This window comes from Gambusia affinis, linkage group LG06, assembly GCF_019740435.1.
Source record: "Gambusia affinis linkage group LG06, SWU_Gaff_1.0, whole genome shotgun sequence".
In the NCBI taxonomy this organism is placed as follows: Eukaryota; Metazoa; Chordata; class Actinopteri; order Cyprinodontiformes; family Poeciliidae; genus Gambusia; species Gambusia affinis.
The window spans coordinates 19,432,175-19,453,517 of NC_057873.1; the positions used below are offsets into that span (position 1 = coordinate 19,432,175).

The 21,343-nt window shown below is 38.4% G+C and overlaps 2 protein-coding genes across 2 annotated transcripts in view; one reads left to right on the top strand and one right to left on the bottom strand.

Moving 5' to 3' along the window:
- Positions 1 to 20,917, bottom strand: part of cryba1a (crystallin, beta A1a) — a 29,743-nt gene extending 8,826 nt beyond the window's left edge. Inside the window, exon 1 of the mRNA XM_044120223.1 lies at positions 20,296 to 20,917. Coding sequence (XP_043976158.1) covers positions 20,296 to 20,459 — 164 coding nt within the window. The 5' untranslated portion in view covers positions 20,460 to 20,917. The remainder of the gene's footprint in view (positions 1 to 20,295) is intronic.
- unc119a (unc-119 homolog a (C. elegans)) lies at positions 1,313 to 20,267 on the top strand. The gene is made up of 5 exons (XM_044120227.1): positions 1,313 to 1,616; positions 15,029 to 15,142; positions 15,259 to 15,349; positions 16,072 to 16,244; positions 16,361 to 20,267. The coding sequence occupies exons 1-5, from the start codon at positions 1,493 to 1,495 to the stop codon at positions 16,471 to 16,473; spliced, it is 615 nt and encodes a 204-aa protein (XP_043976162.1). The 5' UTR covers positions 1,313 to 1,492; the 3' UTR covers positions 16,474 to 20,267.
- Positions 20,918 to 21,343: the final 426 nt, after the last annotated feature.

A 21,343-nucleotide genomic window follows, 5' to 3' on the forward strand; every position in this document is an offset into this window, starting at 1 on the left:
TTTATATTTTTTAATAATTTGACTGCCACGGAGTATGTATACCTTACATAAGCAAAACATTGCATAATTACTTTCATATTTTTTCTCTACACTACCAAAGATGAACTGTGGACAAAGGCAGTTTTTAAAATTTCAGTGTGAAGTCTCATAATGAAAAATTCCACATTAACCAGGTGTTTTTCCTGTATTTCAGCTGATAGATTTAATTTCCCACTGAACTAACTAACTCACTAACTACATAAATAAATTCCTTCCTGTGAGCTCTCTTTAAGTATCACCTCTAAAGCACTGGCTTTACTGCAGCTCACTTGCTAAAACAGCATTGCATTTAAATTAAAAATTGTCATAAATGGGAGGAAAACAGTAAAACATCTCCTGTAAAAAAAAGAGGTCACCTATAAGGCTGTACGTGTGCTGTATCTAAATGTAAAGATGACTTACTGTCCTTTTCATCCAGAACAAATGAAATACTAAAATTACTTATTGAAGGGTGGGGGTTAAAAGATACGTATTTTCCAGGCTCATAGTGCCATTTTATTGCACAATCAAGTCACTATGTTAACTTCAGGTGTCGTAAAAATGATGTATACATACAAATACCCATATGTCTTTGAGAGGCTCTTTACAAAAATAGTCCTCAATTATGCTGTTTATAACTGTTTTGAGGAGCATAGGACTGAGAAGTAGTTCCTATAATGAGCTCAGCAGATACACCATTCCACCAGGTATTTGCTAATTGCTGCTGTGGTGGAAGCTTGGCTGGAGACTACAGCTCTGAGGAGGAGTCCTGTGGAAGAGCTTTGGGAGAGCAATTTGTTTAGACAGCCCTGAATGGCTGCAACAGGAGATTAAGGATATTCCTCAAACATGCAGTAAGGAATCAAAGCAACACTCCAGGTGTGTTTTTGATGAGGGAATAACTATGTAGCATGGCATAAAGCTAAAAAAGTTCCTATTTTATTCTATTTTGACATATTTAAAACTTTACGTAGGGGGAAAGGGTAAGTGGGGGGAGGAAGGGATTGAACTTGGGTGAACATTTGATAAATTAGAAGAACAGAGGAACAGAGAAGCACATTGTGATGTTTCGTTTCACCCCTCTGTTTAGTGCAGCCATGACGCAAAGTCAACTAGAGAAAAGACTCCCGACGGCCGTCAGGCAGGCAGTGTTAGTAGTGAAGTGGAGCAGAGCCGCGGAGCAGCGCGCCGTGCTCGCTTTAAAACGGGATTTGGATTAAATAGCTTGTGAAAGAGCCGATGAGCCCGGCGTGCGGGAGGGAGGGCATCGGGGAGGGAGCAGAGAGCTGATTTTTTATTTCCTACTGGATCGAGAAGGGGAGGAGGAGGCATGGAGAACGAGTTATTCTGGTAACAGCGCAGAGCTTGTTTGACATCGCGCCTCTGAAGGCTTCCGGCGCAAAGTAAATCTGTTGGTGCGTCGAGAGGAAGAGAGCCTCGGTCAGTTCCCGGCCGCAATCCTCTTCGGCTGGACATGAAAGTGCAGCAGGGCTGCAACTCATCAGACATGGGCATCCCGGTTAGAACCGAAGAAGAGCTGCGCAAGAACACAGTTATAACACCAGAGGATGTGCTGGGACTGCAGAAGATCACAGAGAGTGAGTAACCGGCTGTAGGAATGCTTCCAGGAAAACCAAGGGTTTAACTGCTTCTCCACTAGGAGCCTGATTATATGCTTATTGCCTTTCTTGAGGAAGGTTAAAACCATGGACAGCGACAGCTTTCAATTAGACTAAAGCATTTGAACCAGTCTGCACAGTGAGCAGGTGGATCTTCACCGTCAATTTCTGGGCACTGCAAGTTTTCCTGCTGGTATTGATAAGTGTGCATTGTTTGTTTAAATCATTGCTGCTTTTTTAAAAAACAAAAAACAAAAAAAAAACTCTAGCTCACCTTACCACACCTGCAACTCTGAGGTAACAGGTGACCTGGGATGTGATCTGCTAATTATAGCTGATAGTGCAGACAGCTCCCAGATGGAGCAGAAAAACAAGAGCTCTGTGCGTGCGTGTGCGTGTGTGTGTGCGTGTGTGTGTGTGTGCTACCACTCTGCTGTTTCTTATATTATGGAAACATGTCAACATTTCGTAATAGGGCTGGACCTTTACGATTCCAAACCAAGAGGATGTTTCTTCATTTGGGTGGTTAGAAACTTAAGTTGTTTTGTGCATATGCTTAATTCACAAGTATCTTGACATTCATTTACAGATTCTATAAAATTCTAGTAGAACTAGGAAATATAGTCAAATCATTCCAGGTATGCTATAGATTCAAATTCAGCTACACACAGTTCAGTTTGATCCATGTTATAATTCAATGAAGTCATATTCAGTTTGAAATACTAACATTATCTAAGAAAATCCAGCCACCGGCATGGAGTCACAATCTTTTATCCGGAGCAGGCCTGTGGCGACAGTGGAAAGGAATAACTTTCTTTTAACAAGAAGAAACCGGCAGTGTGGAGGATGCGTTTGGGCCTCCATCTGCTGCAGCTGGCTTAGTGTTTGAGACGTTTGAGCAGGCAGAAAGAAAACACAGTTTCGCTGGTTTGGAGTTTCAGTCAGTTGCAAATCAGATTTGAGAGATGGCAGATGAGTGCCTGGAAAGAAAGGTAAATGTTGGAGTCCACTTTCTTTAGCTCATGTCAAAAAATGTAAAATGTAACACTGCAGAAAAATCATAAAGTTAAAATTTAATCCCATCTTCTGAGGCCCGTCATTGAAGCTATATATGTATATATAAGCTTATATATTAAGCACAATATTATCGAAGCATAATATTGAAGCTCTGATATTAAGTTGTATAATTTCAGGACAATGTTTTATTTTCGTTAAGAATATGACCGTATCACATTAGGATCTGAAGAAACAAACAATAGACACATTTTTGCATCAGAGTTGTGACTCAAACTTGATTTAAATATTTTATAAAAAATATCTGAAACAAAAATATTCTTTACTTTTGTTTTTATTTTCAAAAGTTTATTCAAAGCACAGAAAATTGGAAGCGTGTATAATTTTTTGTGTATTAATTTATCACCCTAAATTCATATTAGGGTGAATTAGGGTAGGAAGTGATGTTTGGATTCAGAGGTTAAAGGTTTAACCCTCAGATAGTCACCTCTCTCTGCATTTTACCACCAGCGTCTCATCGGTGTGATGAATCCTAAATCACTCATGATGGTGTGGTAATCTCTGCTCTCCGCTGACATGTAATCTGGATTATGTCAGGGTGGCTGTAACACAGCATTGTGCAATGAAGTGATGCAAACAGGTAATTATTAAGTACGGTTGAAGATAAGGCTTGAAGATACAGCATTGATTCAGCATTTTTCAAGCATTTAATCAAAAGGTAAAACTGGAATTTAGTTTGATCTTAATTGTCAAAGGGTGCCGCTCTGCTTCCTACATTAATTTTTATTTGCTCATTGTGAACGTCCAAGAACACTTATTACCGCCCTTTTAAATCATCACATGAAAAACACACACTTTATCCCAGAACAAGTTTGTTTATTGTTGTTTGGTGAGAGAGATCATCAAGAATCGGTAGATTCCTGACATAAATGGCATCGTTTTGGAGCTGCACTGTCATAATGTCTGTTTGATGATGGGTCCAAATGCAGAGCAGCAGAGGCCTTGAAGATTAATAGTTTGATGGAACAATTATGAAAAACAAAAATAGGTAGACAAGGCAGAAACACAAACTAAAGATTCACAGGAAAAAAATCCAGCAGTGAGACATGAGAAGGATATAGAGAAAAGAAGGGAGTAGATGAGAGGAACCGGCAAGGAGCGACTGAGAATGAAGTATTTAAATACTCTGGAGGTAGAATGCTGAGCAAAAGACCGAGGCTGATGAGCTAACGGGTTACAGGTGTGAGTGAAGGGAGCAGGAGGCAGACTGAGGAGAGGGAGAGAGGAAGTGGCCCGAGGGTCAAAGAGGAAAACACAGAGGAACATTAAGTCAATTTAACACTGCAGAATAGCTGAAGAAACATAATGAAATTTGAGTGGCAAAAAATGACTAGAACAATAAATAAACACGACTAGATTCACTAAGGAAGAACTGAAGTGGAAATGGAAACGAAGCAGAACTAACAAAAAAAAAAACTTGAGGGACACAAAAACTGATAAAACAAACAACAACAAAAAGTCAGGCAACCCCAGATCCTAACAAGCCCAGCTTCAGTCATCACACTTCAAACCTCATCAACCCACAGCCTGCCTAGAAAACAAATATACATCAGAGCAGCAAATTCATGGTATGTCCATATCAGACAGCTTCTTCAATGGCAAGAAATGTAAAATAATCATCTGAGAGCCATGCACTCAGAATCTTTATGTCTGAACTTAATTTGGTGGGATTTGTTTAAAAGAACAACAAATCTAATACTGTGCAGTCCCATCCTGTAACCTCTCATGTTTATATAATGCATAATTAATGATGTCCTTGCAGTCAACAAAGAGCTGTACTGCTGATTTTTTATTTTTTTTTAACTGATTCAATTAATAATTGTTTGTATTATCTTATTTTACAACATTGTCTTTCTGTCTTCATTCCGTTTGGCGTTGGAAGATTTTTGTGTCGGACCCATCATCTTGTCCTCCGCCAGCTGTAAATAGCTTTTTATGTGTGAGTGCACATGAACACAGTCTGAGTAGTTCGTCTGTCAGTTTCCACCTGGATTTAAACAGCATGTGGTGTTGAAAGGAGACAGACAGAATACTAACAGGGTTTATAGACAGCAGAAAGGTGTTGCTGGTTCTGTGGATGAATACAGGGCAGCACGACCTGTTGTTGGTTGTTGGTGCTACAGCTGATCAGCTACCTCTTGAAGGATTTGAGCAACTACGCAAAGAAGGTTTAATGGTTTACTTTGCTAACTCCAGGATTTTCGGTATATTGAATCATTTTGTACCACAATCTGAAACCAAAGTTCTGTTTCTACTTTACACTTCTTGCATTTCTCTTAAGCATGACTGACACATTGTAGAACTTGTGGCGGTTTCAATTATGGTTAGATGACCAACACCTGCTGCAGCTAAACATGTCCAAACCATGACACTTCCACCTCTGGCCTTCACAGATGATATTAGATTTTATTGTTATGGAACAGTGGGCTGCACAGTGGCGCAGTTGGTAGAGCTGTTGCCTTGCAGCAAGAAGGTCCTGGGTTCGATTCCCGGCCCGGGGTCTTTCTGCATGGAGTTTGCATGTTCTCCCTGTGCATGCGTGGGTTCTCTCCGGGTTCTCCGGCTTCCTCCCACAGTCCAAAAACATGACTGTCAGGTTAATTGGTTTCTCTAAATTCTCCCTAGGTGTGAGTGTGTGTGTGAATGTTTGTTTGTCTTGTATGTCTTTGTGTTGCCCTGCGACAGACTGGCGACCTGTCCAGGGTGAACCCCGCCTCTCGCCCGGGACGCAGCTGGAGATAGGCACCAGCGACCCTCCCGACCCCATTAGGGACAAAGGGTGTATAGAAAATGGATGGATGGATGGATAGATGTTATGGAACACTGTATTTGGTTTATGTTAAACATGCTCCCTTTTGTGGTCTCCAAATAATTTATTTTTAGATTAATCTAACCGAGGATAGGATTTTGGAGGATCCATTTAGCATCCTATGGTCTGCTTTGTGGGTGAATCTGTTTGGATGCTCTAACCTGGGCACGTTGGTCGTTGTTTTTCATCTAAGGCCGTCTTTCTGATCACCTCAGACAGCTGTTTTAATCTTACCAGGGTGTTCATAGGGAGCTTTATGAAAAGGAGAAAATATCCAATTGGGTGAGATGATTTAAAGAGAAGCGGAGCTCAAATAACCACTCATTAAAACAAAGGTATTGTCATATTTGGGAAGTTTTGTGTTTAAGCACCCAAGAGCAGAGATCCGCTGGAGTAAATTAATTCAGAAATTTTTAATGAAAACAAAGGAGACGTACAAAACGTTGGAAGGAACCAGGGCCTAAATCTATGGGGTTTGCAGATTTGCACAGAGGCATCGGGGCGACAACGGTAGAATCCATCAGTGAGTGAAGAGAATGAGGGGCTTACATACTGAGGGAGAGGCGGCACAGACAAGGAAACATGAAGAGCTAATCAGAGGTGAGTAGCTGAGGGAGAGGGTCAGCACAGGAGATGAGGAGATGAGAAACAACTGGGAAGAGACGCATACTGGCAAACTGAGGAAGGAGAAACCCCTGAAACTTAAGAAAGAAACATCTAAAGAACATTATGCAAAATACACAAGGAAAAATAATTAATGAGCAAAATCTAAGTGAATGAACAGCAAGGAGCTAACAAAAATATAAACATAAATGAAAACCAAACTGTGAGGAAACACACAATGAGGCACAGAAATAAACTAAGAACCAAATCTAAGGGACGAACTGAGACCTGTGACATCATTACAGTGTATAAATAAAAGAATACAGATGGATTATTAATATTAGGATGACAGAGGGTCGATCATATTAAGAGTGATGGTGTGTTGTCTATCTCATGAAGAGTTTTGCAAGTTTTTTTATAACTTTTTTCATATTTAGAAGTTTACAGTTATTAAGGTTAAACATTTTGGGAAAACTCAAAAAGGATAGATTTTTGAGATAGGATAGATTAGTCCACAATATTTGACTTTGCTAAAGTCACACATGTGGATATATTTTATGTGCTAATTGCTTAGATAAATAAAACTAAATCAGGGGAGATATTAAGGCAGTCGGTGTCCGTCTCCAGAAAAGTATTTCAGCCAAACAAAACCCCAGACCAGGTGTAGCTTCTGACATAAAGATAACAGTTTTAAAAGCAAATAATCTCAGCTAAATCCATTGTGTTTAGCTGAGAGTAGTAGAAGAAGAAAGTGAAGAAAAGTGGTCAGTTTATCCTACAGCAGCTTAAGCCTGTAGCAGTGTAACTACATAAATAGCCTAGGATAATCTGACCCCTTTGAATGAGACATGAGAGACACAGCAAAGTTGTCAGAGGTTTTTGTTTTGGTTTTTTTGCTTCTTTTTTTTTTTTCAAATTAAAGACATAAAAGTTTATCAGAAGAGTTACACATACGAGTCTTTAAGATTTTGTTTTTTAGTTTTTCTTTACTTAACAGCTTAACAGCTTTTTATGATGCTGTTTGTTCATCAATGTTCTCCAACAAACGTCTGATACCTTCTCATACTAGCTGGATTTACACTGAGACTGCTATTTATTACACACCAATGGGTGTGTAATAAATCATATGTGTAATAAGTCATATTGGTAATCATATGACTCTGAAAAAAGATGATTGAATACATATGCCACATTTTTAAGGGATTTAAAATAAGACCCATGTGTCATTAACCTTCTACTTCACAATAATTCTCTACTTTGTGTCATTATGCAAGGAAATCACAGTTTTCTCTCTCCTTTGTAATGTTATTTGGAGAAAGATGAGAGGAAAGAATCTCATCTGCATTCAGGTGCACAGAAGGCAACCCATCCATGAACCTCACTGTTTGCCAATTTGCCCACAGGTGCTTTTAGCTGAGAGACATGAAACAGCTTGTCAGTCATCATCATCACACAAACAGCCACATCTCACCGGATGCCCTCTCAGCTTCAGGTTATTTCAGCACATGTTTGCATTGTCCTTCCTTGTGTTCCGACGTGACTTCAACACAAGGTCTCTGCATCAATCAGAGGCCTCAGAGTCAGATGGAAAGAATAAGGCATGTGAAGTCAATCCCCGAGGCTAAAAGTCTGTTACTCTGGGCTAATCTGAGGGATTAAGGAGCTATAAATGGCAGCTGGCCAGCTCTGTGAGACTGGCACTTTGGTTTCAGACAGACTGTTTCTGAGCACAGAATGGCTCAAGAAGTGCAGCTGAGTTTACTTTAATAAGAGCAATTTCAGCAAAGAAAGAAAGACTGATTTATGCTGATAGACAATATGTCTAACAAATGCCTTGTTTTGGTACTTTGTCAGAGTCTTTACAGTTATTGAACTACAAAACAGTATCAAAGAAATTTGGAAAAAGTAGTCATGCAAAGGTATCAGTGCCTCTTAAACTTTTTTTTTACATTTAGTCAGATTACAGAAACTTCATTGTGTTTATTTGGAATTTTATGTATCAGACTAACATACGGTAGAGCATAAATGTGAAGTACAATGAAAAGTTATGTATGTTTACTAATCCCTTTTATAAAAGAAAATCTGAAATGTGGCGCTGGGCATTTGTATTCATCTGCTTTTAATCCAGGACACTGCAAAAACACAAACTCTTACCAAGTATTTCTGATCTGGTTTCTAGTGCAAATATCTTAGTGAACTTGAAATAAGACAAAACTAACTTACAGCTAACTTTTCAGCAAGACAGGACATTGTCTTAAAATAATAATTCCTTAACATTGATGAAAAAGTACTTAGTTACATGTGACACGATCTGTCAGTGGAACAAGACATTTTTCCATATTATAACTAAATGTGTATCATGCTGATAAGTTAGTTGTAAGTTAATTTTATCTTATTTCAAGTGTATTAAGATGTTTGAACTAGAAACTAGGCCAAAGGTAGTTATTGAGATGTTGTGTTTTTAAGTTTAATTAAGTTTATATATCACTTCATTATTAAAAGTGTTCTGAAATAATATGCCAGCTTTTGAAATAGAAAAAGCAGGTCATGAAACGTCATGGTCCACCAAACTGACACAGGCATTGAGAAGAGCATCGATTGGCTAAAAGCAGTCAGGAGCTTCATGATGACTCTGGAGGAGTTGAAGTGATCCACTGCTCAGTTTGAACAAACGTTTTGGAAGAGCAGCAAGAATAAAACTGTTTTCGAAAGAGAGCTAAAAATCAACAAAAATGAAAGAAGGTGCTCTGCTCTGATGAGTCCAAAAAAAGGAAACTTTTTGGTCTACATTGAAAAGGTTGTTTGCAAACTAAGATTATGAACACAACTTCTTCAGTATGAAATGTTGGAGTGACAGCATGAGGCTCAAAATGATAAGAGTTAAAGAGCAGATGGATTGAGCCAATTGCAGGACAGTAAAACATCTACCTTGCAAAAGTGTTCACTTTGTCAACTTGTTGCACATTTTTTCATTTCATGAGATTGTCGGCAGTGCAGCCACCCTGAGTTTCCAACCAGAGCTGCAACTGAATGGTTTAGGTCAAAGCCTATTCATGGCCAGATGTAAATCAAACTGAGATTGTGGATGAATAGGAATGAGCACAACTGATGAGACATGAAATAGCTTGTCAGTCATCATTGTCATACAAACAGCCACATCTCACCAGATGCTCTCTCAGCTTCAGGTTATTTTAAAAAGATATATCAGCACATGTTTGCATTGTCCTTCCTTCCAGCACTCTAGCTGCAGCAGTGCTGGAAACAAATCCCCCGTTGACAAGTGTTCTTTTCCCCTCGGGCTTCAGTGTTGCAAAAGAAAAACACTGAATTTGATTTGCATACAGCAAGTGTCTCATTACAGATAATCTGCTATGATTTAGTGCTGCACCTGCATGTTGACCAAAAGCGAGCTTCATCCTGGTATTCGCCTACATGCTCTTTCTAGCCAGGTCTCAATTTCAATCAAAAACATCTTAACAGACTGAGTTACATTTTAACATAGAATCTTCTTTGATATCACAGCACAATTCTTGATCCATTGAACTTGTGAGTTTGTGGAAAGTTTCTGCTTGAATTTCAGCTGTTTTGAATTTCATATCAAAACAGCTCTTTCCAGAGCTGTTTTGATATGAACTGCATCCAACCCTCAGATCTTCTGCTTGAGGAAACTCCAAAGGTTCTCAGTAGGGTTGAGGTCAGAGGTCAGAGGAGGATGGTGACCACACCATGATTTTCTCCCTTTCATGCCCATAGCAGCCAACAGCATGAGATGGTGCATTCTCATGCATGAAGATGATTTTATTACTGAAGGTTCAGCTCTTCTTTTTGAACCATGAAAGAAAGTGATCAGTCAGAAAGTCCATATAGTTTGCTGAGGTCATTTTCACACCTTCAGGGACTCTGAAGGGGCCGACCAATGATTCTCTCCCCATGATTTCAGCCCAAAGCATGACTCCACCACCTCCTTGCTGATGTCACATCCGTGTTGAGACGTAGTGGCCATCCATCACCAATCCACTACTGCGTCCATCTGGACCCTCCATCCCTCTTAAGTAGATTTCCTTTAACTGAGCTCACCAGACAAACTAATCAACCAGCTCTCTAAAATTAATTATAGTGATTCAAAGAGCCCTGACACACAATACCATCTATAAATTTAATAGCACAACAAAAAATTTAATCTTTATGACATTTAAATCCAATTTGCATAATAATTTGGAACACGGTGTAGTTCTTTGGATTTTGGTTATTTTCCAATCTTTTTCTGAAGAGAAGCACAAAGACATTAGCTGCTGACTTCAATAAGATCATTTTTAGTTTGATCATTCCCGACTGGTGACTGGCTGGAGGGAAGCTGAAAAATCTAATGTATTTCTGGATCAGTTAATGCACCATTAATAAATGGTCGCAGTGAATGAGTGAAGAACAGTGTTAATGTTGACAGCACTCTTCTGTTTAGTTTTAGTTATAATCTTTTGACAAATAACTACAGAAGTTAGCTTCATTTGTAGTTATTTTGACAAAATTCAATAAACTTAGTCAACTAAAACATGAAACAATTCTTTTTGGTGTCACGCATCATTCCCATTCTTTACCCCTAGGTGCGATATGGAGCCTTTTAATAAAAATAAAGTTATATTTCACAATACACTAGTGCAGCAGTAACAGGTTCTTTCATGAATATAAGAATAACAAACTGATAATTGATTGGTAACTAGTCAGACTATAAATCCTGCAGTTGGCTGCTCAACAACCGCAGCACTACTTCAGTGTGAGTCACTGATTGCTCTTCATAGCTCATATCATCATCCAAAAATGGAAACATTTTCAAATAGCCTAAATTGTCTTAGTTGTAAGGAAGGGGAAAATGCAACAGTTTTATTTCATGCAGCTAATGGAGAGTGTGCAGAAACGGGTTGGGGAGGGAAGGTTCCAACATTTTCAATGGCATCTTGTTGAGTTTAAAATGCAAAAATATGATGGACAATTTTTGAAATGTTGAAAATCAGAAGACATCCGAGTCAACATCGTTATAGCCTTAATTTAGTTTTATGAGTTGATAAAACTTTTTTTAAAAAATGGTTTCCATTGTAACCAGCATACTATAATCCTGTTTTTTGTTCACCCATGGTGTAAAAAAAGAGACATGCTCCAGGCTGGATGTTGCCAGTCTGAAGAGGAATCCGTCTTATGTCACAATGTGAGCGGTTATTATTTATAGGTGACTCACGTTGTTATTTTTATCTCTGTTTCTGAAAAATCCCGAGGAGTCTGAGTCAGCCACTGTTCTGTTATTAATCCAATAATCATCTGTTATCGTCCCACACTGATGTCACCCTTACATGAATGATTTTCAGAGGAAAGAAGAAATTTAGTACCAGATAAAATCCACAAGATTCTGTGGAGTCTAAGTAGGCCAGCCTCTGATTTCTCTGTGGAAGAATCAGATGAAATACAGCCTATAAACTGTGACATGTTCATATCTTCATTCAGTTTATGGCGCCATCTTTTTAAAGACTTGCTGAATGATATTTTTCATTTCTAAATCTAATCTCAGGCAGTTTATTTAGGTTTGTTTAACCCTCTGTGTTCACATACATTGAAAAAAAGCCCAGAGTCAGAATTAATTTCAGTTCAAGGAAATTATAGTTTATCCCGTTTGCTTAGTATGCCAAGAAAAAGTGAACTACACATAATGATGTTTATTTACAGTAAAATAAACGTCATTATCCTTTCCCTTACATAAAAACAAGACTTAAAACAAAATGCGTTATTATTTAGTGGAATAAGATCTACAGATAGAAAAATAAGCATTCTCCTAATATAGTGTCAGAAATCTTTGAGATATGTTGGGTCATGTTAAATTTTAGGTATGCGTTTATTTAGAAAATGTACATTTGTAAGTGAGTAATTTTGTCCTTTGCATATATGTTTGCAACCTAAGTAAATTATCGATTATCAAACTCCTAAAAAATAAATAGTGAATTGTTCAATCTTTACTTGTAAAAAAAAAAAAAGTACAGTCTTTTCCTAATATTTTAAGAGCCATGAAGTTAATTTGTGCAAGCAAACGCTTAATAATAAAAACGTAACATTTTTTGGTCTCATTTGCTACATGTAAAAAACTGTACAGTATTTCTTAACAAAATCAGAAAAACTTCAGGGAAAGATGAAGATGAACAATGTGGCTTGCTAATTTTAGTAAATATTATGATTTTTAATATATTAGTAGTTTAATGCTCTTTTATTTATTTACGTTTTACCACAAACTGTTACTTCAATCCAGTCACTTTACATTTCTTTTTATCTCTTTCTTTCTTGTCTTTAACTAGGTTAACATATAAGAAATATTAAACATGCAATGATTTATTAACTCAGATAGGCCTTTTCCCCTCATTTAAAGCAACATTTTCAATATCTATTCCCTGCCTGGGAAAGGTTCCTCAGGGATGATGGAAATATGGCTCTGATCGATTATCAAACTTAGGATTCAGGAGAATCACTGTGGTTCTCACAAAACTGCTGGGCCGGTCATTTGTTGATTTGGAAAAAGGTGGACTGTTTCCACCGAGTCCACCCGAACCTTAAGCAGGAAAATCCAAGCGTTTTCATGGCTTATTCAAGAGTCATGGTAGGATGAAGTGGGAGATGGACAGATGAACCTGGAGCCTCGTCTGCCACAATCTGGTCATTTTTCTGCTCTATCATGGTGAAGAAAGAGCTGAGGGAACAAACAAGGCTCTCAAATTACTGGTCTGACCCTTAACTACAATCATGAATTATGCAGTTTAATTATTATTGGTAGCAACGACGTTTTTAAATAAGTTTCAGTACTAGCAAGACTGAAGACATTACTTTAATGTTGATTTATAGTCAGAATGATGAAAGTTTGTTTGTTGAAACTAACAACATTGTTCTGTGTAAAAAAAAAAAACAATACGCCAGTGGAATAGTGACAGCAAACAACTTCAGAAACCAATGTCACGTTTTAATTCTTTTGGGTAACAATTATTTTATTTAGGAAACATTATTTTTTCAATAGTGTTTCATGGCCTACAAAAGATGTCCTGTATTTTACTGGGCATTTTTCAGTAATTTAATTCAATATTTAAATTTATTTTAGAATAAATTTGTAGGTAGTACAGGGATACTTTTATAGGTTTAGAAGGCAAAAAAAAAGACTTGTATTTTCATGTTTATACGGAGGCCCAACAGGGTCAAACTAGTGGAACTCAACAGATCAGTGTCAGACCTTTGACTTTGATGGGCAAGTTATTGGAAACTTACTTCACGATAAAGCTGCAGGAACAAGAACAATGAAATAATTAAACACATTTAATTAACTGTCCTAAGTTTATGACTATTAAACTAATTATTTATACATTTAAATAATCATTGATTTATTTCATAGTGCGTTTAATTAATGACTATATGATGTATGCATTTATTTAATTTGGCCCTTTTGGCCTTCCACAGGTTCTTGTAATGTATGTTATGCAGGAATACAAAACAAATAAAAAATAAACAAAAAGGGAGGTCTAAATAAATTAACAATTCCCTCAGACTCATGCTCAGCACATCCTGTCAGCTCTTATCTACTTTTCGGTGTCCAGTGCTCTGCCATGCTGGCCATTACATCAAACGGAAGGCTCTAAATAGTCATGTTTTGCAAGGAGGATATTTTCAGACAAGGTGTTAGCTGTTGTGTACTGTACTTTATGAAAAGATTTATAAATATCTCTGAGCAGGTGGCTAAAGCCTGAGCTGCCCATCTGCTCCTTAACCCTCAGAAATACAAGAGGATGTGACTCTGTCTGATTGTACAGTTCAGATGTTTTAATATTTTTACAGTGAACTTTAACAGAAACCTGCAAGACAAAACCTATAAAAATTTCTGCAGCATAGACTTCTAAAGTTGGCGTTCCACACTTTAAGAGAAATAGTGTGTCTCTGTGTGTGTGTGCGTGTGCATGTGTGTGTGTGTGTATACGTACGTATGCAAGTACTTTAAAACCAGTCGGTCCATGTGATGATAAAACACAATAAGCCTCTTAGGTCTAATCCAGGCCCGTTGGGTAGGGAGTGTCTCACACATGACAACACACACACACACACACGCACGCACACACACAACCATGCAGAGTTAACATAATCATTAGATGCAGTTGGAGAAAATCAGCAAAAAAGCCTGAAAGTGTGAAGATGGGTTGTTGAGAAGTAACCTTTCACCTGATGTGGGGTGGGGGGGAATGTGTGTGTTTTTTCAAAGGATTCATGATTTGCACAAACAGTCAACCGTTTTGTCCCTTTACAGCCAAAAACCTTATTGTACTTCATTTGGATTTGGATTTTCTGTGATGAAACAAGTAGTTCAAAATGGAGGAAGTAAAACTATGCATGGTTTTCAAAGTTTTACCAAGATGTTTGTTTGTTTTGGGGGGGTTTTTTCTGATTTGCAGCAATATCAGTTTTTGGTGGTGGCCCACCCAGAGTCCCTACATGAATGAAGATTTGGGTAATGGAATGCTATCTTGAAAACCTGGAATGCATCACTGAATCTAAATCATCAAAATACCCACTAAAGCATGTAAAAGTCAACTATTTTAAGGATGCCAAAAGATTTCTTTTGATTAACTATTGAAAATTTTACAAATCATTATTAATGTGCCTCAAAGGTTTGTAGGAGAACACTAGTGAGCAACATCATCGTGAAGTGCTGCTCAAAACATCATCAAAAAATGGAGAGTGTAGCCCAACTTCAGACCAATTAGCATGTCCATCCGCCTGTTTTGGAAGACGGACGTTAGAAACATCTATGTTTGCTTTCATTTCACATATTTTAAATTTGGTTGTTTTGGCTGTGTGTGTGTGTGTGTGTGTGTGTGTAATCTTTTTTTTTTTTCAGATTACCTCTGTGCTCCAGAGGAAAATGTCCACATGATTGACTTCACCCGGTTTAAAATCCGTGACATGGAAACAGGGACGGTCCTGTTTGAGATCACCAAACCCCCAGCACCAGGTCAGAGCCAAGCCCCAGAGACTAAAACCGCCGTCTTTAAAGTGAAGAAACATACATGTTTTACATGATTACGAATATTTTGTTGTTGTTGTTGTTGTTCACCTGTTTGCGTGCAGGTGGTTTAAAGCAATGTGACCCCAACACCGGCCGATTTGTTCGATACCAGTTCACCCCAGCCTTCCTCCAACTACGACAAGTTGGAGCCACGTAAGTCAGAATGTGGAGGGTGTGTCTGATAAGGATTTATAGAAAACAAATGAGTGCACTGAAGCAATAGAAAACATGCAGTGGTCCCTGTTGCTGTTGCCTCTGCTGCTGCTGAGGAGCAGAGGTAGCAGGCATGTTGGGTTCAGTTTGGGACAACAGACTGACGGTGATCTGTGACAACAGTTCAGCTGACTGTAGTAGACAGACCACATTAAAGGTGGTCATCATTTCTGTCCCGCTCTGTGACTTACTGAGGTTTTGAATTCAGGGAAGCAGCTTTATCAGACAGATACAAATTCATATTACGCTGTGCATATTATGAGTTTCTATTTCATTTTTATCAGAAAAAACATTTGTGATGACCATGAGTTCCAGCCAAAATTATAATACATGGTCTGTTACTACACTGTTATTATCTCTTTTTACCATTATTCCTATTATTATAATTACACACACAAAGCATGGTTTAATAGCAGTGAGCATTTTAATATACTTACAATTAAGACTGCACTTAATTTTTGTGTTCAAAGAAAGATTTGAATTGTTCAGAATATTAACGTATTTTGATCTGAAAGCTGTGTGAACAAAAACTGTAAGGGAAATCATAGCGTAACACTTTCATCCACTTTCCAGCTGTTAAACAAAAGAGGCCCAGACATTTTTACAGCATCAACAAGCAGCAGCACATTCTGTGAGTCTATTTTCTCCTCGTGTCGCCACAGAGTGGAGTTCACAGTAGGAGACACCCCCATCAACAACTTCCGTATGATCGAGAGACACTACTTCCGCGACAAGCTGCTAAAGAGCTTCGACTTTGAGTTCGGCTTCTGCATGCCCAGCAGCAAGAACACCTGTGAACACATTTACGAGTTCCCAACATTGTCTGAGGAAACAAGTGAGTGAATGTGCGACATCACCGAAAGAGGCAACAACACTCACACAGATGGAACGGATTTAATGTTAGAAAATCTTGATTATGGTGTGGCGTTCCTCTCTGTGTCTCTCTTTCAGTGCGTGAGATGATCCAGCACCCTTATGAGACACAATCCGACAGTTTCTACTTTGTGGACAACAAGCTGGTGATGCACAACAAAGCAGATTATTCCTACTGTGGAGGGCCGTAGGAAGCCCATCTCCGCTCCTCTGATTCAAGACATTTTCAGGACTAGCCCTGATGGACAAATCACTGGCTTTAGATGGCCATTTATCATCCCAGTTAGCTCCGCACATTCCCACTCAGGCACTTAGCTGCCTGGACCATCAGATTCCCCTTCAGGAGGAGCAGCAAAGTCTGCCAGTTCGCATCAGAGTACATGGATGGAAGCGTGTGGGCAGCACAAACAGGCCTCTGATTTCAGTCTGCATATGTGGGCTCAGCTTCATCAGGAAAAGAGAGGACTTTTTTTTTTCCTGTTCTTGTTTTATTTTTTTGTGTTAGTTGGTGGCTGGAAAATAAGCAAAACCCCACTATGCAAGCCCAAGAAATAACATAGTTAATTTTTTATGGGATTTTACAAATTTACTGCATTTCTATAAGATTCAGCAATACCAATAGTACATGAAATGGACTGAAGGAGAGAGAGCGAGAGAGCCAAAAAAAAAACAAGCATTACAGTGATCACCAAGAAACCTAGCTGCAGGTTTTGAAATATCTTTAAGTTGTTCTGCTGGTTCTTTAGTTATAAAAGTTAAGATGTCTAGTACAACACAAGATGCTCTCATATTTTGTGAAAGAACTTCCTCCTTCCTCCAGGACAAAACTAATCCTTCTCATCAACCGGTTTCTGAATTTACTTAAAACCTACAGCTGTAAAAATACAATCTCTGTTTCAGTTTAAGAACATTTTCCCAGTATTCTTGCAATATGTGGAAAACCCATTCACAGTGGAATAATGCAAACAATTCAGTCTGACCAGGTAACGTTTTTATCAGCCTCTTGAGCAGGAATAAGCTCCTTCTTGTAACGTTTCTAGATGTTTAGGCTTTAAGACAAACTTTTTCTCAATCACCTTCATCAAGAGCACAAAAGCATTTACATCCATTTAATGCTTTATGCTGTGACACTGAAACCACAGACTTTATTGTATTTTATGAAGAATTTATGTGGCAGAAAAACACTAAGTAGTGCAAAATTTCATCAAAAAAACATTTTCTAATGGATAAATTTTTTCTACATGTGTATGCGTTTATATTTATGTTTTGTCCCGGATTGATCTGCCTCCATTTTCCCATCATCTCTGCCTGCTAAAGAAAAACACCCCACAGTGGGATTTTGCCACCGTCGTGTTTCACTGCGAGGTCCGATTTTCATTTGTAAAAATCAAAAAACGAAAAGCATGAAAACTTTCCCTCTCATTTTAAAACATGCACTACTTTGTGTCGCTCTGTCATATGAATCCAAATAAAAGACAAGAAAGTTTTCAATTGCCATCCGTCCATCCATTAGCTTCCACTGGATCCGGGTTTGGGTCACGGGAGAAGCAGCCTAAGCAATGAAGCCCAGACGTTTTGTTCTCCCTTCCCAGCCACTTGGTCCAGCTCTAGTGTGTCCTGCGTCTTCCTCTGTGTCTCCTACTGGTGGACATGTCCAGAATACGTCATCATGGAGGCCAGAGACGCCACCTGAACTGATTTTTCTCACTGTGGAAGAGCATCGGCTTCACTGTGGGCCCTGATCTGGTCACCGTCTCTGCGTGTATATGGGGCAGAAACCCTGCAGACTTTTCTCATTACCCCAGTTTTCAACTGTGACATTAAAAAAAAAAAATGTGAAAAATGTCGTGAATACCTTTGCGAGGCACTGCTGATGCTCTCTTTGATATCAAGCTAAATTATAAACCTAGATTTTTATTTTTTATTTTTAATCATACAACATCTCTATACTTTCTATGAGTGTGTGGTAGTGGAGATAAAATAGAATGTTTTATTTGGAAGTATTTTAAAAGTTGGGGGGTTTTTTGACAATGTTATAACTAATTAGATGTAGAAAAACTACAATATAGAGAAAGACAAATTTTGATATAAAATATAAGTATATTTACAGTTTATAGTTTCATGGCACTTTTACTCTTATAGTTACTTAAAATTGTGTTAGCAGACATATCTAAGTCACTCTCTCTTCTGCCTGTGTTTTATTGCTGTCCAGATGACTGTGTCCTTTGTCTTTGTGAGAATTTGATTTGATTCATGTCTTCAGGTTGACTTTGCCGCCACGACAGGATTATCTTTAAGAGTCAGGAAACATCCAGTTCCAGTCAGAGGCTAACATACACTCACCAATTTTGGTTTAAGCTGTTCTGTTTCTATGGCTAAATCATTATACCCAAGTAACTAAATTAAATTAAAAATAAAGTACTGGGTGTGTAGATTTCAATTTGTCACAGATTTTCTCTGAAATAAAGAGTCATAATCGTAAATAAAGGCTGTACATGCATTACCTATATGCTGAAAGCTCTGGAATGTCTTAACTTGACAAGACAAAGTCCTGTTTATGTAGCAACCATGATCGGTTCTAGATGGTGGTTTTCTCTTTGCTGTTTTAAAATGGAGTTGTTTAAAAACAATCTGCAAATCCAACAAACTCAGTGAGGATCAAAGAAGGAGAATGTAGATTTACAGTAGTTGGGAACGTTTTTTTAAAAGTAATGTCTAAATAGATTTCTACAGGAAAACTGATTGGTTTGGATGTTTTTTCATTTATTGTCCACAAAGAGGCACTAGACAGAAAGAAATGAACACATTCAAACTGAAAGGAAGTGAAGGATGCTTCCTGAAAAAAAAAGGCTTTGCTGATTTATCTTTTTCGTCACAATGACCCAAACCATTCTGCTACCATTCAGACCTGCTGAATGGTAGCAGCATCATGCTGTGGGGCGCCTTTGCAGCTTTTTGCTGTAATAGTGGAGTGAGGGTCTAATATCTTCAACTTAGCCTGTGATCAAAGGCTGTGTGGTTTAAACTTGGACACAGATAGATGCTGGACGTTTACAGATGATACATAAATCTAAAAAAGCATTTAACCAAATATCAGAGAAGGGGTATGCATATGTTTAAGCCTGTATATATAATTTATAATAAGTGGGATACACGGTGCTGTAAAGGATAAACAATAAATTCACAATAAATTCTTAATAGCGCACTCCATTGTTATTTTGAATTTACTTGAAGTCGGTAAAAGAACAACTTAAATAAATCATTAAAAGCTCCAAATTAATTTGACGTTGATCCACATAGTGAATCTATGTAAACTTCACTTTATACCCAAATAATAAAGCTCATGATAATATAACTTTACAACATAGACATGCCTCCAACAGCGGAGCTTACAAGTTTCACCACAAAGAGAGCGACTGTGTCATTCTGAAGTCCATCAAACAGACATGAAGTATAACAAACCAAGAGAACAACAGAAACATCAGGCTACTGATCACTAATGATGAAACAACACAAATTCAAAGTAGTTCACCACCACGGATAGCAATTGGATCATTTTGACACTTTATCAATTTCAACTCAGAGCCTGAAGCCTGGTTGACTCGTTGAACCGAGCACGCAGCAGCGCGTTGAAGCGGGTACGCAGAGGCACGCGCCGCATGCGCAGTGTGTTGCAGCACCTAGCTCGCGCACAGCGCTCTCTCAGAGCGTTTGTAACAAGGCGCGGAACGCGCGCGCCCCCGTTCTCACAAACTGGACGATCTTTAAGATGCTCTTCCAGGCGGTTCCAATGTAAACCCTAATTATAAACGCGATACTGCTGTCTTGGCTCAAAAACGTGCTCAACCCGAACTGTTGAAAGCGACAATATCTCAGCCTTCAGTCCCTGACATCACCGCTGTACCACCGAGAGAGAAAAAAATGGGATGTAAGCTCGGTGGCTGGGCTGATACAATTTACAATCAGTCTACAGTTAACTCACACTTTGTGAATTATAACGTCAGAGTTGCTACCTGTAACTAGTCCGGCTCCTTCGCTGGGCTGGCAGTTTTGGCGGGTCTGAATCACTGCCAACAAAAAAGTTCAGTTCATGTCCAAGATGAGGAACAAAATATGCTTCCAGTTTTTGGCTTTTCCCTGCTCTGTTTTTTCTATCCTTTTCTCTTTGCCGCTCCATGGAGCTCCACTCGTGTTAACTTAGTCCGTAAAAATGCTCAAGCTAGTTTCCCATTTGTTGCCAAGTGACTGATGATGACGTTGGTAGAAGGCTGGTGACAAGTTTTACCCAGAATACACTAGGAGACAACATGGACGATCCACTTGTTTTTTGTGTGTCGTAAATGTAAGAGTGAAAATAAGGCCAGACATGAGGCTCAACATTTTATTCAATATTTTACACCCACTAAGTCACTAAAATTAGTCGGTCTTGTAAAGTTTTTAGCAACAATGACTGGGGCAACCTACTATATAATCAACTGGGGTGTCATACAACATAATCCAACATGCACCATACTCAACAGGAGCAGGCCGCTTTCACCAGCTCTCATCAGATTTGATAAAATCCCTGTTGTCACATTCTGCCTCTCATCCGGGGCCGCCGCACCCCCAGCTCCCCTGAAGCTCCGCCCCTGAAACGTCAGACCACAACTGTCTATAACTAGACAGAAATCAGAAAGCAGTTTTGATATCTGATACTTTCTGTCTAACTGAACAGTGTGTTAACTTTGATGCTGATAAATGTTTTCAATCAAAATGGAAAAATGTAAAAGTTTTGTCTTTAATTTTATCAAAGAAATAAAACAGGGATTTTCACAAAATCTTGAAATGCGTTTATCTCAAGATTTGACTTGAGGAATGACTGAAATAACATTTTATAGTCTCAAAACAGGACATTAATAGAAAAATACAACATTTGGATACACTCATAATATGTTGTTGTGACATTTCCATTTCAATAACAGTTTCACAATTGTGTAAAAGGAACAGTGACCTCAATTAGTGAGTTCAAATGAACTTATCTACACACTACAGGTCTCATCAGTTGTAGCTTTTCTCTGAATA

Excerpts from the sequence above, each read along its gene's own strand:
- unc119a (XM_044120227.1), top strand. The coding sequence starts at position 1,493 with ATGAAAGTGCAGCAGGGCTGCAACTCATCAGACATGGGCATCCCGGTT. Across the intron at positions 1,617-15,028 it reads ACTGCAGAAGATCACAGAGA|ATTACCTCTGTGCTCCAGAG; the intron begins GTGAGTAACCGG and ends TTTTTTTTTCAG. Across the intron at positions 16,245-16,360 it reads AACATTGTCTGAGGAAACAA|TGCGTGAGATGATCCAGCAC; the intron begins GTGAGTGAATGT and ends TCTCTCTTTCAG.